Source organism: Orcinus orca, chromosome 11 (assembly GCF_937001465.1).
Source record: "Orcinus orca chromosome 11, mOrcOrc1.1, whole genome shotgun sequence".
Taxonomy (NCBI): Eukaryota; Metazoa; Chordata; class Mammalia; order Artiodactyla; family Delphinidae; genus Orcinus; species Orcinus orca.
In genome coordinates, this window is record NC_064569.1 from 83,486,721 (window position 1) to 83,504,032 (window position 17,312).

General features: G+C 38.8%; 2 protein-coding genes and 1 long non-coding RNA gene across 5 annotated transcripts in view; all 3 read right to left on the reverse strand.

Annotated features, from left to right (window-relative positions):
* Nucleotides 1-5,981, reverse strand: part of WASHC3 (WASH complex subunit 3) — a 53,427-nt gene extending 47,446 nt beyond the window's left edge. For 2 of the 3 annotated variants that reach the window (XR_007470247.1, XM_049694740.1), the window contains exons 1-2: nt 5,826-5,981; nt 5,141-5,239 (exon numbers count right to left, since the gene is read on the reverse strand). Coding sequence is in view for 2 of the 3 variants with exons in the window: in XM_049694740.1 (XP_049550697.1) it covers nt 5,141-5,239; nt 5,826-5,876 (150 nt within the window). In the remaining variant the exon portion in view is untranslated. The remainder of the gene's footprint in view (nt 1-5,140; nt 5,240-5,825) is intronic. The other variant, XM_004269460.4, reaches the window with a different exon arrangement.
* Nucleotides 1-17,312, reverse strand: part of LOC125960514 (uncharacterized) — a 234,738-nt gene that overhangs the window by 142,002 nt on the left and 75,424 nt on the right. The window lies entirely within an intron of this gene.
* Nucleotides 15,138-17,312, reverse strand: part of NUP37 (nucleoporin 37) — a 41,228-nt gene continuing 39,053 nt past the window's right edge. Inside the window, exons 9-10 of the mRNA XM_004269459.3 lie at nt 16,101-16,194; nt 15,138-15,403 (exon numbers count right to left, since the gene is read on the reverse strand). Of these exons, the coding sequence (XP_004269507.1) occupies nt 15,290-15,403; nt 16,101-16,194 (208 nt within the window). The 3' untranslated portion in view covers nt 15,138-15,289. The remainder of the gene's footprint in view (nt 15,404-16,100; nt 16,195-17,312) is intronic.

Here is a 17,312-nt window from a genome sequence, read left to right on the forward strand (position 1 = left end):
TTTTAAAAAAGAAACATTTTAGAATATTTAAAAAATGACTAAAACCCCAGTATTCTAGGCATGTTACAAGTCTGAGTCAAAGTAACACACCTGACTGCCCTGTTTATTGATACTGAGTACTTTTAAGATTCACAGTAAGGTTAAACTTCTGCTCAGTCTTACCTGTGCTATGCATAGACCTTGTGTCGTCCTCCACCTTCCTCCATTTAAAATTTGCAGTCCCTGTGGACTTCCACAAGATTTTGCTGATAAGGGCCAGAATAGAAATGCTTACTGGAGACTTGTGAGGGAGGAAGAGATGACACTAAGTAACTCTGCCAATTGGGTCTGATTCAACTACTTTCCTTTCTCCGTCTTCTAACTTTTCTCCTACCTTGGTTCTAGTCATTACAAGAGTTACAAAGTGGCTCAGTATCCAGAAAGTTTTTAAAAAGCTACGTTCTTCACTTTTCTCTTTCTCAGAGAACTTTAAAACCGGTATTAGTGATGAAGAGCCCTAGCAATTGGTTTCAAATTTAATTCCCATTTGAGTTTAGCTGTGACTGAAGTTACTGTTTGGGTTTGGTTCAAACCAGATTATATGAAAAAAACAAAACCAAAACAAACAAACAAACAAAAACCTCCAAAATCAACCCCCCCCTCAAAAAAAAACCCAAACCCACCCAAAACAAACCAAAACCTACCAGGTTTTCTTTTTCCTCCAGTTCACTTCCAGTTCAAAAAGTAATAACTGAGGTTCATTTTTTACTAAGGGAAACAAGAGTTGTTTTGGTTCTTGTTTAAGTCTTTAACTAAACAAGGCCCACAGGTCTAACAGGTGCTATAAACAAATAACAACCCATTTTGGAAAACTACATTGATCTTAACTAGGGAGAAAACGACACTTCGTGCTTGAATAACTATATTATATCCTTGGAATTTATCATATCAAAAAGACATTATATCAGATAGACATGGCATAGTAAAGAAGAGAATACAAATCTAAAAACTAAATTTTAAAATAGCTTTAAAGATGCTGCAGTCTCTCCCTTGAAAATGATGTAAATATGCATCATATTCAGATCAGACGGTGCAATAGAACAGAAGACTGAGACAGTTTTGTTTTTACCAGTTAATAGATCAGAGTTGGAATCCCAGCTCTTTTAATTTCTAGCTGTGTGACTGTGGGCAAGTTAGAGCAGCTACTGCAACCATAAATACTATACACTCAAATACATGGTGAGTGAATGAATAAACGACTAAGCAAATGATTTAAGCCTCTCTACATCTCAGTTTCTGTATTTCTAAAAAAGAGATAATTGGACCTCTCTCAAAGAGCTGGTCTGTGATGATTAAATACATGTAAAGCACTTAGTACAATGCCTAGCACAGAAAAAGCACACAATAAATATTAGTTATTGTCATCACACCAAGTATTGATAAAAAGTCTACAACTGACATAAACATCCAAACTGTTACAATATGAATTCTAAATAATGAGTTACAGTCAACCCTAGATTATCAACCATTAAGGAGAAAAAGACATAAGCTACCTTTAAATTCCATGAATTTCTGGTCAAAAAATTTTTTTCTAGAGTTCAAGGAAGAAATAGGAAATAGTGATATAGTCAAGACAGCCAACCGTTTTGGGGGGTACTGGAGAGAGGAATAGAAGGAGGGAAAGAGTGAATCATGAGGCTTTGATAATGCATAAGCAATCAATAAACAAAAGACAATTACTATATTTGATCTAGTCTTCAGCAAATAACACTCACTCCCCAGGCACTGAAAACTGTTAGGCCCTACAAAGGTGCGGGTCTATCCCTACCTCAGGGCAGCTCTATGAAGCTGCTTTCACAGATGTGTTTGTTGGTTGTTTTGTTGTTGCTTACTTTTTAAACTGGAGATGAGAAGTATGGGGATGGAGTATTCGCCCTTCTCTGCTAACAATCCTGGAACAGTCTTTCTCCAGATACTTCTCCACCCTACCGTGGTATACAAAGTGACGGGCTAAATCCTTGGCTTACTGCTTTTCAGTCAGTCAATTCTTTATGCCATTTATAGAGGCAGCAGTCCAAGATAAAACTCAGGGAAGCAAGCACCTAGACTCTGAGCCTGTTAGATAAAAAATATTGACTTGAGCCCCTTACTCTATCAATCATCATATCACATTTCAATTTCTTTTGTCTTAATGAGAAGGCAGAAGTTATTTTGATAACTAAACAAAAACAACAGCTGGAACCTTATACAAGTTAAAATAGTTTTCCTGTCTCCATGCAGTTTTTATTAATATATCTAACAAAAATTATACGCTAAGGCTCTACCTCATATTATTTATAAGACAGAATGAACTGAATATTGTTTGACTCAATTGTGAATTATCTCATTTTCCCCCATTCTCCCTATTTTTGGGGGGTGTGTGTTATTTGCTTTATTTTATTTTATTATAAATTTATTTTATTTATTCACTTTTGGCTGCACTGGGTCTTCGTTGCTGTGCGCAGGCTTTCTCTAGTTGCGGCGAGCAGGGTCTACTCTTCGTTGCGGTGCACGGGCTTCTCGTTGAGGTGGCTTCTCTTGTTGTGCAGCACAGGCTCTAGGAGCGTGGGCTTCAGTAGTTGTGGCTCGCGGGCTTTAGAGCACAGGCTCAGTAGTTGTGGCGCACGGGCTTAGCTGCTCCGCAGCATGTGGGATCTTCCCAGACAAGGGATGGAACCCATGTCCCCTGCATTGGCAGGATTCTTAACCACTGTGCCACCAGGGAAGTCCTATTTGCTTCGTTTTAAAAAGTTAATCACAGGCCATCATCTAAAATTCTAGAAACAATAAATGCTGGAGAGGGTGTGGAGAAAAGGGAACACTCTTGCACTGTTGGTGGGAATGTAAATTGATACAGCCACTATGGAAAACAGTATGGAGGTTCCTTAAAAAACTAAAGATAGAACTAGCATACGACCCAGCAATCCCACTATTGGGCATATACCCTGAGAAAACCATAATTCAAAAAGAGTCACGTACAGGGCTTCCCTGGTGGCACAGTGGTTGAGAGTCCGCCTGCCGATGCAGGGGACACGGGTTCGTGCCCCGGTCCGGGAAGATCCCACATGCCGCGGAGTGGCTGGGCCCGTGAGCCGTGGCCGCTGAGCCTGCGCATCCGGAGCCTGTGCTCTGCAACAGGAGAGGCCACAACAGTGAGACGCCCGTGTACCACAAAAAAAAAAAAAAAAAAAAAAAGAGTCACGTACCAAAATGTTCATTGCAGCTCTATTTACAATAGCTAGGACATGGAAGCAACATAAGTGTCCATCAACAGATGAATGGATAAAGAAGATGTGGCACATCTATACAATGGAATATTACTCAGCCATGAAAAGAAACGAGACTGAGTTATTTGTAGTGAGGTGGATGGACCTAGAGTCTGTCATACAGAGTGAAGTAAGTCAGAAAGAGAAAAACAAATACCGTATGCTACCACATATATATGGAATCTAAGAAAAAAAAAAAGGTCATGAAGAACCTAGGGGTAAGATGGGAATAAAGACGCAGACCTACTAGAGAATGGACTTGAGGACAAGGGGAGGGGGAAGGGTAAGCTGGGACAAAGTGAGAGATTGGCATGGACATATACACACTACCAAACATAAAATAGATAGCTAGTGGGAAGCAGCCGCATAGCACAAGGAGATCAGCTCCGTGCTTTGTGACCACCTAGAGAGGTGGGGTAGGGAGGGTGGGAGGGAGGGAGATGCAAGAGGAAAGAGATATGGGAACATATGTATAACTAATTCACTTTGTTATAAAGCAGAAACTAACACACCATTGTAAAGCAATTATACTCCAATAAAGATGTTTAAAAAAAAAGACAAAAAAAGGAAATAAAAGGTATACATATAAAAAAATTAATCACAGGACTTTTATAGTAGCTTAACAAGCATAAGTTAACAATAATTAAACTGACAAAAATTGGTATTCACTAGTTAACTTCTTGGGAACATTCCTATATTGTGCCAATCAAAATGCATCTGGAATGGAGATACATCATACATTGTACAAAAAAGTAGGAGACTGGCTAGGACTGGGAAGTCTCTGGGTATTCTCTGGGTATTTCCTGTAGCAGGCCTTGACTTCTGAGTGAAATCATTTTAATTTCTGTATAAAGCATCCTTGAAAGTGTATTTAGCTTTAAGTGGTCACTATCATACCAGTGTGGGGCTTTTCTCTAGTCTATGGACAGAGCACAGTCAATGGTCTTCTTTAGTATTCAAGTATTTATATGTATCCTGTTCCTAGAACACAATAATGTCCCCAATGACAACAATCTTGACTCCCACACTTTTTAGGCAGCAACCACCCCTCTATGAACAGTCTCTATTCAAGGACTTGATTGTGGAGGATACTCAGTCACATGGCAAACAGTAACTTCAGCTCTCAGGAAGTTCACGACAAAATGGAGCCCTAAGGTTTAACATGATCCTCAAGTGGTAAAGAAGACTGATAAAGAACAACACCTTTTGGTTTCAGACGACTGTTGTTTTATTTCCTTGTCCCCCTTCTCCTTTCTTAAACCCAATTTCAACCCATGCTTCCCATTTTCCTCCCCACTCTCTTTTTTAGCTTTTTATAAGACAGGAGTCCCTGGATCTTGTACCTCACCTGTAACTGGGTTACTTAATCCTTACTTCACAAGTCATTTGCAGAAAGTATTTTTTTTTAAATTTTCATAATGATATTTGATGCCTCAGTTATGTTTCTAGGCTACCTCCCCATCATCTTTTGGATCAAGCAATGTAAAATAATTTTGATATAAACTGAAACAATGTATACTTAAAATGTAATCTTTGGGGTAAGAGAAACATAACCAATTTCAAAATAAAAAATGTCTTTAAGTGTGAAATCTTGAAATTCCTTTTGCTTTAACCACAATAAACCTTCCTGAACTATTTCACAAAGCTTCTAGAAAATTAATTCAGCAGAGATGGGCTGTAGAAATGATGGTAAGAGAATCAAAGAGGATTTAAGGTAATGTTAACATAATAACTGGTTGACAAGAGGTTATGGTACATGAATACATAGACTGTAATTCTTGTTTTGCTCATTTGTTACCTTCAGAAGTGCAAGGTGACATCTGGGCTACTCATTAAACGAGTATCACAGGACCTACCTCCTCACAAACTGTAGAAAATCGGTTGAGGAACTGTACAGTATGCACCACAAACTGGTTTAGAAATGCCACCGTTCTTTTCTGTTGAATAGCTGGCACCTGTGTCACGTAAAAATAAACATGATCCATACAGGAGGAACGTACACCGTGCTATCCTCTGGATATTAATAATAACGGGGCGTTTTGCTGTGTGAGATGAGTTACTGAAAGTACTGCCAAGAGTCATTAACTTGTTTTCCTAAACTGTAGGGGTGGGGTGTCCGAACGTGACAGAGGCTGCAAAGTTTGAGAATGGGCTCTGGATTCACAGGTGTGAACTTTCGCAGGTAAAGGCAACACACAGAAACACACGAAAAACTCAAGGGCCGAATAAAAGAGGTAGGGTTAGAGATCGGAACCGGCCCGTGTCGCCAGCGCTTCACCCTTGACGATAGGGACTTGTGACCCGGGAAGCGTAGGCTGGGAGAGGCAAATTACCCCCGCCCCCCTTAGACAGCTCGGGAGGGACCCCTTTTTAATGTGGACTGTGGGATTCTCCCTCCCGAGAGAGGTAGAAGACAGGCCCAGGCCAGGGTTGAGCAAAAAGAGACACGGCGTGGGGGGGAGGGGTGTCTCTCTGGAAACCCGGCGTCCCTTCCCCATCCTCCTCCCAGGTCGCCGAAGTCCAACTCCTTCTTTTACAAACCTTAGTCAGGTCTATGCCTGACCCCATGAGAGGAAGCCCATCCTCATCCATCTCCTCAGCGGGCGGGGGACCCAGGGTTCACCCACAAACCCCTCCCCGACCCGGCCCGCCCAACCCGGTAATAGCATCCGAAAGCCTCCCCTAGTCCCCGCCTCCCGGGCCCTTCCCGCCGGAAGGAAACGCCTCCCCCAGCCAATCACTCGGCGGCTCCCGGGGAGCCCGCCCCTTCGCACGGCAGTCTGGGATTGATAGTTCTAGCTCCGGATTGTGACGTCGAACGAGGGGCGTCGGGTGTAGCAAGGGTGCAATTCTAGCAAAATCTTAAAAAGCCTCTCCCCCTGCCACCCCCCAAAAAAGTAAGGCATCGCGTCTGTTTGAAGTTATACCTGCTTAGTCTCTTCTACTATATACGCAACTAATTCATTCGTTAATCAAAAGAAGTATATATATATGTATATATATTTTAACCGATTAAGTGCCAGATACTCTGCTAGTCCCTGTGGTGAATAGACTGAATCAGATTGAGCATATGTATCTATCTAAAGAGCTACAGAAACATTATCCTCAGTCGGACAATTGACAAAAGTGTTTTTTCTAAGTGGTTTAGGTTCTTAAAAAAAAAAGACAAATGCAATGCTATAAGATGTAATTTCTAGTTAATAGAAAAGTGGGAGTGTCTCTCTGCCTCCTAGGAGCCTTGATCATTACTGTTCATCAGTCATCCATAGCTCCTGACAGCAGCGCCACTCACAACTTAACTGAATTTCCAGGGCTGTTAAAAACAATTCTATAGCTAGAAGTCTTGGTCAACTGCCAGAAATCCTCTGAAATATATACTCCCTTCCTCCAGGCTCTCTCTCATTGGATTTCACTTACAATAGTGAATTTTGGAGACAAAACAAGTAAATTGTAATGAATACTGATTTCAAAGGGCAGAGACTTTAAATGCCACCTGCAAATATCCATTAAATTTTAAAAGTTTTAAGAATTTTTTAATAGTTATCTTTCTTTTCATAGCAGATAACTAGAAAATCACTAATTTTATCATGAATCAGTTCTTGGGGGTGGGGGGGTGGGGAATGACGATCATTGGCTTCTTATGGGTTTTTTCCTGCTCTGCTTCAGGATGAACAGTTAGAGGGGTATAGTGTTGGTTCATAATAGTGGGAAAATAAATTTAAATGTCCCCTATCCCTGCTACACCCATCCTTCAGGAGTGATACAAATCATCGATTGGGACTTGGTTAAGTAAAGGAATTCTAGCCTAGTTATTCATTCTAGGCTATTTATAATCTAGCCTAGTTAAAAATCCATTGTTTTAGGCTCCTTCTTTTAATTGTGCCTTTCCTAACTTCACTCTCAAAGTTGGGTTGTAGGCTTATGTCCTCTAGGCAGCAGACAGGATTCCTCCCTAAAAAGTGGACTACCTCAAGAGATCTGAAGATATCTACAGTTAGAGGGTCCCCAATAAAACAGCACATAACCTAATGACTAAGGAAGCCTGCTTTCTTTAAGGGTGGGGTGGGGAAATGTCCTTCTGCTGCGTTGTACCCAGGGACTTTAATTTATGGAGATGACTGAGTGATGACAGAGAGGTAATTGCCATTGAAAGAATGTGTTACTCACATTTCCCAAGAGAAGGGGACCTACCATGCCACACAAGGCCATAGGGGAAACACCAGATTTTGGTTAGGAGGCAGACAGAAGCAGGAACCAGGGGAAAGCCTAGGCCAGATCCTTTACTGGAATTTCTTTGGGAAAGGCAAGTCGGGGCAGGAGAAACAGGTGAAAATTGGCTGGTATGAATGATTCCAGTGGGCTTTGGGGCATAGGAGTTGTCCCTGTTGTCTGTACCTGGCCCTGGGTTGATTTAGGGCAGTGGAAGTATTGGCTTGATGTAGAAGAGTTTAGATAAGGAGGTGGTTGGGGGTAATGGGCTGGATTGGTTGGTTTGCATAAGAAAAACATGCTTCCAAGTAAATTGTTTGACTATCTTTGGGAATTAGCTAGCCCTGGGAGAGGCAGTCTTTCCCAGGGTCTGTAAGTCCACAAATGCCAGAGCTTCAGGGATGCAGAAATTAAGAAAATATAGTTAATATAACTGTTCCTGTGATGAACAGATGCTAAAAAGACAATTACAGAATCCAAGAAAACACAGAACACTCACCCTCCAGTATGTGACCTTACAGGTAACAGTTTCAGCAAGGCACCTCACTCCTAGGTGTAGAGTCTCATTCAGTTTCTCAAGAAGGGATCAGAGGGGAAGGAGTAGCTGCCTGGCTATGCAAACCAGGGGGGAAGGTATTTGGGAGGGAGAGGCTAATTGTTCTAGGAGGGACAGTAGTCTTAAAGAAGGATCTTATTTCCCTGTCCAGGGATTGAACCTAGCCGCCAGTCCACCAGGGGCTAGAGGCTAGAAGCATAGTTCCCTTATTCTTACCCCTTTGGAAAGCAAAAATGTTTCAAGGAGGCAAAAACTGCAAAACAGGTACAAAGTTTATTATTAGAGACACAACACACAGAGAAACTATTTATTTAACTCAGAAGCAAGGGAGAAATACGCACCCAGAAAGAGTGTGGGTGTCCCCCACAATGAGGAGGAGTGCAGTAAAGAGGTGATTTAAATCACTTATATAGGACAGTCCTTCCGGGTCTTTGTTTATCTTTGGCCAGTTACAGTGTTTCTTTTTTCACACGCGACTGGTCTTAGGACCCTCTCCAAGATGTCTGCACAACTTTTTGCTAAGATGGATCCCACTGCAGAGGCCTGTGGGTGCATGTCCACAAATATTATGGGGTGGCACCCCTCCCTTTTTGACCCCCAAGGAGCCTTCCTGCACATGTGTAGACAGGGAAGTTTTCCTTGACCTCAGGAGCGGACACCTTTTCTCTTTACTTTAGCAGAGCTCAGCTTCTGCCACTAGCTTTGTCCTTGGAGTTTCTGGGTGAGAACAAAGCTTCAATTTTACTCCACTTGACAACCACCAGCTGTCTGGCCCAGAGGCCCATCTATCTCCTACCTCATAATCATTCCTCATCCAGACTCTCAATCAAACCTCTTGTTTTAATAATCCCTAAAACATGGTGTCCTGCTTTAGAGGGAACTGGTGCCCCTCCCAAATCCAAGTGTCTTCTAAACAGCCACTTCTTTTAATCCATATAAAGCTCCTTGCTTTCATCCCTCATTTGATACCTAGCACCTTGTGACCATGTGGTACTGCCAACCTATTTGTAATTTCTTTGAGATCAGAGGCCAATTTCCATTTCTTTATATTCCCTTATACCTATTACAGAGCCATGCACATGATAGATAGAAGTATCTGCTTATTTTTAAGTTAAGAATTTATTATAGGGAATTCCCTGGCAATCCAGTGATCCAGTGGTTAGGACTCACCGCTTTCACTGCTGGGGCCCAGGTTGGATTCCCTAGGGTCGGGGAACTAAGATCCTGCGAGCCTAGCAGTGTGGCCAAAAAAAAAAAAGAATCTATTATAAGAGTGAAATATTTATTTAAGGAAAACATAAAGAAAAAAGCATAGGAAGGAAAAAGGTCACCCATAATCACTCTTCTTGGAACTAACGATTACTATTTTTATGGAGCCAGGGTATTTTATCTTGAATTCACGGTCAGATTTTTTTCCCCATTGGTGGGGGTATTAATGAGGTGGGCCTCAGTCATTTGCTTTGTACGTCTTCTGTAGTACTCTGTCCTTTTCATAGAATAACCTTCTCCATTTATTTAAAAAAAAAAAAAAGCAAATGATGCCACTATCAGCTGCTTCCAATTAACCTCCTCTGGCAGTTTCGGTAAATGACTCAGCACCTGGACTCCTTAAAGAGGTCAGGTTATTTTGAATCACAACCTCATAAAATCACTTAACGCTACTCTGTAGGTTCAATATAAACATTTCTTCCTGTAGCCTTGTTTCTAGAATTCAAAATGATCATGTTAGAACCTTTGCTATTACCTTTTTAAAAATGAGTGGGCCGGAGGGTGTGAGCCAATTAGTCTAGGAAGGTGGTTCACAATATTTTCCAGTATGATAAGCCCTTTTTAATAGAAAAAAATTTGAGGAACCCCAGACGATTGTGGCTCGATATTTAATATCATTGATCAAATACATACGCATTGTTGAGAATTTGAAATGGGAATATTAAATGGAAATCGGTTAATATTGGGAAATTCATCTTAAAATCCCAAATTTTCATTCAAAGATAGTATTTCACTCCTTTTTATTTTCCAGGCCAGGTTCTATTAGTTTTCCTATAATATATTGCTTTAGAAAATCTTGCCTTTTACTTTTTACATAGGCAGGAATAATTAAAGTATTCTGGCTTTCATCTGAACTAGAGTCAAACCTGGGGTCACAAAATAGATGAGATGACAGGCACACCTTGACATGAAGGAACTTTTTAACCCTCTCAAGATTCTGACCAAGATCTTCAAAAGCCACTCTCTTTGAACTGGAGGGAAGGGTTCATTGGCAGGTTGATTCCTCCTACTACCTGTTAATGGGTGTTTTGGGGGAGGAAGTGGGGAACGGCAGGACACCTGAAGTCAACGTCTGCTAGAATTATGTGTGCAGTTTAATTTGGGGGCAGTCTATGTTATCTCAGGACCCCAGGAGTTCATGGCTTCAAAGGAAAAAAGAGGATTATGATAGTGGTAATATAACTATTGAGAAACCCTTTCAATAATTTCATGTCTTCCCAGTTATTTGCCATCAACAGGTTGGGACCCAGGTTTTGTAAAGATTATACACACATGTAAACACAGCTACTGTGGTAGATGGGTGGAATGATAGGGAAAGGAATAGGTCAAAAACACTGACAGAATTCCAGAACTGCTCCAAGGATTTGGGGTTTAATGTATTTGGTGGGGAGGTCCAGGATGGGGTGAGACTTCTGAAGTAGCTGTATATAAGATCAGATCCCGTACTTGCTCAAAATTACGTGCCAGGGAAATCTTACTAGAACTCTATGGATTTCAAGTGAGGGATGCTTGCACAGATGTCCTCTATGGTACATCAATTTGGAGAGAAATGCAACATTAGCTGTTCACAACACAGCTTGAGGCACTTGTGTCCAACTCTCAGGAGAATCAGCCCTACAGAATATTTAGCAAAGTATTTAAAATTCCAGAGAGTCTAAATTTTAATGGGAACCCCCACCCCCTTTTTTGTAGGCTGGAAACCAAAGTGAACTAAGCTATTATACAATTATTAGGATAAAATATACCTGAGTTATTTTATCGGTAATAAGTAAACATCTAGTTTTCATTAGTACTAGTGGAAGAAAGAACCACCAATTAACCAAAGAAGCATTAAAGGAAGAAAAGATGGTAGAAAGTTCTTTAAAAAATAACTTATATTGGTCTGGTTTAAACTTAATGTCAACTAAGAAATTCATTTCTTACAGTTATAGTTTAAGTAAAAATGAACCAAAATGAACTAATTTGTTTAGACAGTTTCTACCTGCTTTATCACCGCAGTATAATTTATCATTAGTTGCCTCTGGCTTATTTTAGAGGTTAGTTAGTTGTCTGGGGCTTATTTCCTTTATACACTGTCTCAAAAACAGAGATTTCCTAAAACAGGATTAGAAAGCTCTTCTTGAGATGGTTGCAGAGATTAACCTTAATTTTGGCCAAAGTCTAATCTTGTCTGGATTTGGCTCAGTGATAAGACAACAGCTGTGTTTATAAGAAAGATCAAAGTTTTGTGTTTAACCACCATTTAGAAGCGAAGAGACCAGCAGCATTTATTGTCTTTTACTACAAAGGAAGGAAATAGGCACTCAACTCAATATAGCACTAAAAAATGCAGTTGGTAGAAATGCTTATTTCATACATCTTTAAATCTATTGGGTTACTCAAATTGTTTGCAAAGGCTGAGAAAACTGGTGGCCTCCCCTTTCACTTACCATTGTTCATATGGATTTTATAAGCTCATATAAGTGTTACAAGTCCCAAGGTAGTGTATTGTGTTAAAAGTTAGTGGAGAAGGCAAACAACTTTATAACAAAGACATGAGTTATACAGAAATAAGCTCATCCAAAGAAATTTCCAGGCAAACGTAACTCGATCCTCATAAGGGCAACAATTGTTTTTACTAAGGTAGTTCAAAGAACAGCTGAAAAGGTCAGCAAGAAGATTCAATGCTTTTGATTTCCCATGAAGTCTGTGTCCATGCATGCAAAAGAAACTGGTTGAGTTTGAGTAATGGATATGTCATCAAATGTGTATTCGATTTTGTTTTTGTGAAATGAGATTCTCAAAGCTGATATCCTAATTATTTTGTTGTGTTACTGTGCTTAGTGAACAAATGGTTGCTATAAATTAAAGCCACGTTAATAACAACGACAAAACTTCTACCTATGTTTTATATGGCATATTTCTTTAAATGTATAATTAGAAAAAATGTTAGCTGTTTTGAAATTCTTTTCCAATGCCTTGTTAAAAATAAATGTTTTTGAATGAGCAAGGTGTTAAAGAAACAGGGTGTTCTCTCCTGTCCCTGTTGTTGCGCATACCAACAGCTTAATAAAGATATACTGGAACAGAATGCTGCTTCTGAGGACCTGACCAGGCTCTTACCAGGAATATGTGGAAATGGACCATCATAATAGTCATTTTTACTTTAAAATATTTTATTTGGGCCCAGAACTAAGGGTATTACTGGTATGGTCTAAAGTTGGGTTAAACTGAGTTTAACTTTTTGAGCTACAGAAAAATATGGGGAATAATCTGGAGCAAATAACTTTTTCTCTCTTCAGAAATTAGTCTTGGGCACAATACTGTCTCATAACTTCCCAATCAGCATTTCTGGGATAATGTCAGATTTTGGACAATTACAAAAAACCAGACACAAATGTGCAAACCAGATTTCAATTTCTTCTCCACTGACATGAGATTTAAAACAGCAACAGGAACATTTCTAGGTCAGTGTCAATATGTAGTCACAAATTACCAAAGTAAAACAAATTGGCGAGCACGGGTGTGCGATTTTGTGTTTTTGGCATGGGAGAGACATTGAAATATTCACAACATACAAGCCAAATCATAAAAATAAAATGAGACTTACGATCCCATCATTTTGAAAGAGTAGATTTAGTTCTGACATCTTGCAGATTTGTGATATCCTGACTTTTGCTTCAACAGTCCTAAATAACACAATTTTAGAACATAAGCACAACATTTTTTTCTTTCTAAAATGTTTGTAAGTGAAGCAATCCTGAGGAAAACAATTTCAACAGAAGAAAAACCTCTTAGGCATATTTATAAACAAACAAGGAAAAACTACAACACACAAACACACACAATCAGATCTCATATTATTTATCAGGAATTAGAAGTGATGACCAATAATTACTTCCCCATTAAACATTTCCTCCTGTTTCAGTCTAATTTAAACATAGTTAACTAAGAACAAAGTTTACTAAGGAAGAAGAATATCATTATACCATTTAAAATAATTGAACACACTAAAGTTTAGCAACAAAGTGGAAGCTGGAAAATCATCAGATAGCCTATATGTGAGATCTAAAGAAAGGAAGGTTAGAATTCTCAATGCCTACTCAGTATAAAATGTATACCACTCCTGAAACTAAGAGCTGAAGACATTCCTCTCATTTCTTGAGACTGTCTTATCTCAGAGTCACATTAATTTACAAATGTAACCACCATTTTCTCTCTTTGAGGGTAACACTTCCTGCCTCTCTTTGGCATAATTGTATTTACAGTTTTTTTCTCCGTTTGTCCCCTAAGACAGTAGCTCCAATGGGTAATTTCATCAGACAACTTTTATAAACCTTTTTCCAGAGGATTTCCTAGATACCCAAATACCCGAGCCCCAACATACTCCCTTCTCCAATCTCCATTCCTAAGCCCACTCAATTCCTAAGTCAACTTTTCTAAGTATAAGACAATTTTCCAAAAAAAAAATTTTTTTTCAAATATACTGGCCCAATTTGTCACTTTTGAAATACACCCTGAAATGACAAATTCTTACAAATTCTTTGCCCCTTCTTGATGCTTTTAGGGTTCTCTGTCCCATCACAGAGACTGTTAAAGGGAACCACGTCAAAAGCCCCTCACCTTTGCCTTAAGTTCAAAATCTGCTTATGAAGGGGTAAAAGAAAATGTTTTTAATATTTGGTAATAGTATTTTACTGTATTAAATAATTAACTCGGGAATTGCTATGCTGTACAATATTTCATCTGTAATTTAACACATGTAACAGTTTATACCAAACATCTACATGATTACAAAATTTTACTAAATTAAAAAAAAATTACCTGCAGCAATTCCGTAGCTCTTAAAGATAATTTTGATTTCATAAAATACTTATTTAAGACATCTTATGAATAGAAAACTTGAGTAAAAAATATTTATTGGCATTATTAAAAATAAATTTCCAGTTCTTCAAAAACAAGAACTATCCATCTCTGAAAAAATTAATAATACCTACAAATCCCTGAACTGTGGGAGACATATTAGGTATTTTCATTCACCTTCACTTAATCCTCACAGTAACTTCATGAGGCAGTGATTCCTATCTCCATTTTACAGCATGAAATGCAACTTCAGAGAGGGCATTAACTTCCAGGAATGCAGTTTGTAGAAATTTATTTAGCTCTATTATACTCTTCTGATTAGATCATGATGTGACATGGCTGTCTTACACAATTTATTTCAATGATCTTGAGGAGGGTGAATATAGTTCTACTGCCACTAGGTGCCATCTCAAAAACGTTTAAGTTTGGTAAGAATGGTGAAGATTTATAAAAGGCGGAGGCTGTTAAAGGGATTAAATCATAAGTTATTTTTCAAGGTAAGCTTTATCCCATATACCAGATGTTCTGAGAATGCTGAGAGGTCCAGTCAAAAGGAATTTGCATACAGTAAATAAATAGGGTTGAGTTACATAATGAGTCACATTTTAAAGAAATTGAGAATCATTTCTTATATTAAATCGAATAATAATCCTTTATAATTACTGAGGAAGTTTTAATAAGACCCCTACATATATAGGTTGCTAACAAAAATGCATATACATTCATCCCCACATATACATTCAACCATTTCCAGAGTAACACTGAAAGGAGACCTTTTTTCCTTTTGTAAATGTTTGTGTCTTTGAGAATTAGGAACAGTATGTATTTAAGGTATAGAAGATAGGATACACTTTGGAAAGTCCTGTGATAAAGTCAAAAACATTACGTTTCCTTAATCATCTCTTTTCCAGAGCTGCTGAGTCAACTGTAGTCTTAAAGATGACTTAAAAAAAAATACACAGAATAGAGTAGGAAAATAATTTTTAAACCATCAACATTTTATTTAAAAAAAGCAACAACTGGAACATTTCTAGATCTTACAGTATATATTTGATACAAAAATAAGGAATTCTCCAAAATACGTACTAAAAATACAGTTTTATGGATCTAGGTACACAGAAAATTTATTTTACATTTCAGTCACCCAAAATAACAGCTTGTGGTCTCCTCCGATTGCACATAGTGGGAGAGTTCTATGCCAGGAAAGGCCAGATCCAACGGCTACAGAACCAATGAGGATGGGCTATAGAATATGTGAAGAATTAAAGAAGCTCAATACATTACCAACATTAATAAATAAAAATTACACTTCAAAAATAAGAAATGCATTGAAAAATTGTCTTTTTTTTTATAGTGGAAACAGAATTAAAAAATGTGCTCCCTCATAGGTGAAATACACATTAGAAGGATACAAATAATCTGAGTAATTGGTGCAGTCCAGACTCAAACATTTTTGCAGTCTAAACCAACCAAGCAAGCAAAATTACTACATTTAAATGAAGAAGGAAATAGAAGAAATAAAATGTTTCTTACATGAATATTGGCAAAAAGCCTGTTACCACTGGTGATTTAAACATCAAAAAATGCTTTCTTGGGCTTCCCTGGTGGCACAGTGGTTGAGAGTCCGCCTGCCGATGCAGGGGACACGGGTTCGTGCCCCGGTCTGGGAAGATCCCACATGCCGCGGAGCGGCTGGGCCCGTGAGCCATGGCCGCTGAGCATGCGCGTCCGGAGCCTGTGCTCCGCAACGGGAGAGGCCACAACAGTGAGGGGCACGCGTACCAAAAAAAAAAAAAAAAAAGCTTTCTCTTTCCAATTGAAGCAGGTAATAGATACTCATAAATGTTTTAGTTACACATTACAAATCTGGGGGGCTATAACGAGAAAAGTAGAAAACACAAATTTAAAACCACATATGCCACCAAACATCTCCACATTACCTGAGGGTGTCCTAAATGATGAATTTGAAACTGGCTTGCCATTTTGCCAGGATAACCAGTGGTTGCAAACAAGTTTTCATTAATTGTGGACCACCTAAGAAAAGACAAAGGATGAAAAGCAGTACAGAATCCTACAGACAACTATACGTTTTTCTAAGATTGGCTATTTCTTTTTATACAAAAATGATAATTTTATAACCCTAAATTTGATAATATGGCTTTACAATCAGACTGGGAATTCCAGGGAAGTTAGCTATAAATACTTTCCCATTCTGTGAATATTTATTAAGTGCTTATCATGTGCCACTTTGTTAAATTACAAAGTTACACAAGGTTAGCAGTTCCTTATAACGAAAAGGCTGACAGTATGATAGGAGATACAAACAAGGAATCAGACAGAAAATATTTCACAGTACAATACATTAAAAAAAACCCATACATTTAATGTTCTTATTGACATTTGTTTTAAAATTAGTGACAAACTTATGAGTTTAAACTCCTTGGAATGATGCAAACACCTGGAATATATAGATGTTTAAATATTCAAGTATTAAGGCATCACAGATATTGGAATATAATGAATGATCAAGTGTTAATGGAGCTCCAGCAACAAGCCCAGCACTATAATAAGTGCAGTAGGGGAGGTACAGGGGGAAAAAAAGATTCCTTGACAAAAAACAAACAAACAAAAAACCCGCTAAAGTCTAGTTATTATTTTAATGTGTGGCAGACATTATGAGTTCTTGTCCAACAGCCAGCCAGTCTGCCTCTTTTCTGTGCTAACTGAACCCCAACTATGTTCTGGCACAATGTGTCTAACCCCAAGGGATGAGACACAACTGGTATAAGGCAAAGATAGCAATTCCCAATAAAATGGGTGCTCCTTCGTCTCCACTTATTTTGGACAATGTGGTATGAGGCTATGGTGCCTGGAACTCTGGCAGTCAGAGTTCTGACTGGGAAGCAAGAAGCCAAAGCCTGTCGTTGAGGATGGCAGAGGGAAAGGTCTGAACTCTTAATGACATCAGTGAGCTACTAAACCAATCCTCAGGCCACCTCCTCCAGACTTAGGTACCATAGTTCATTGATTTTCTTTTTAGCAACTGGAAGAAAAATGTTGAAAACTGAAGTATAGTTGATTTACAATATCGTGCTAGTTTCAGGGATACAGAACGGTGATTCAGTTACAAATACATATATGTATATATGTAT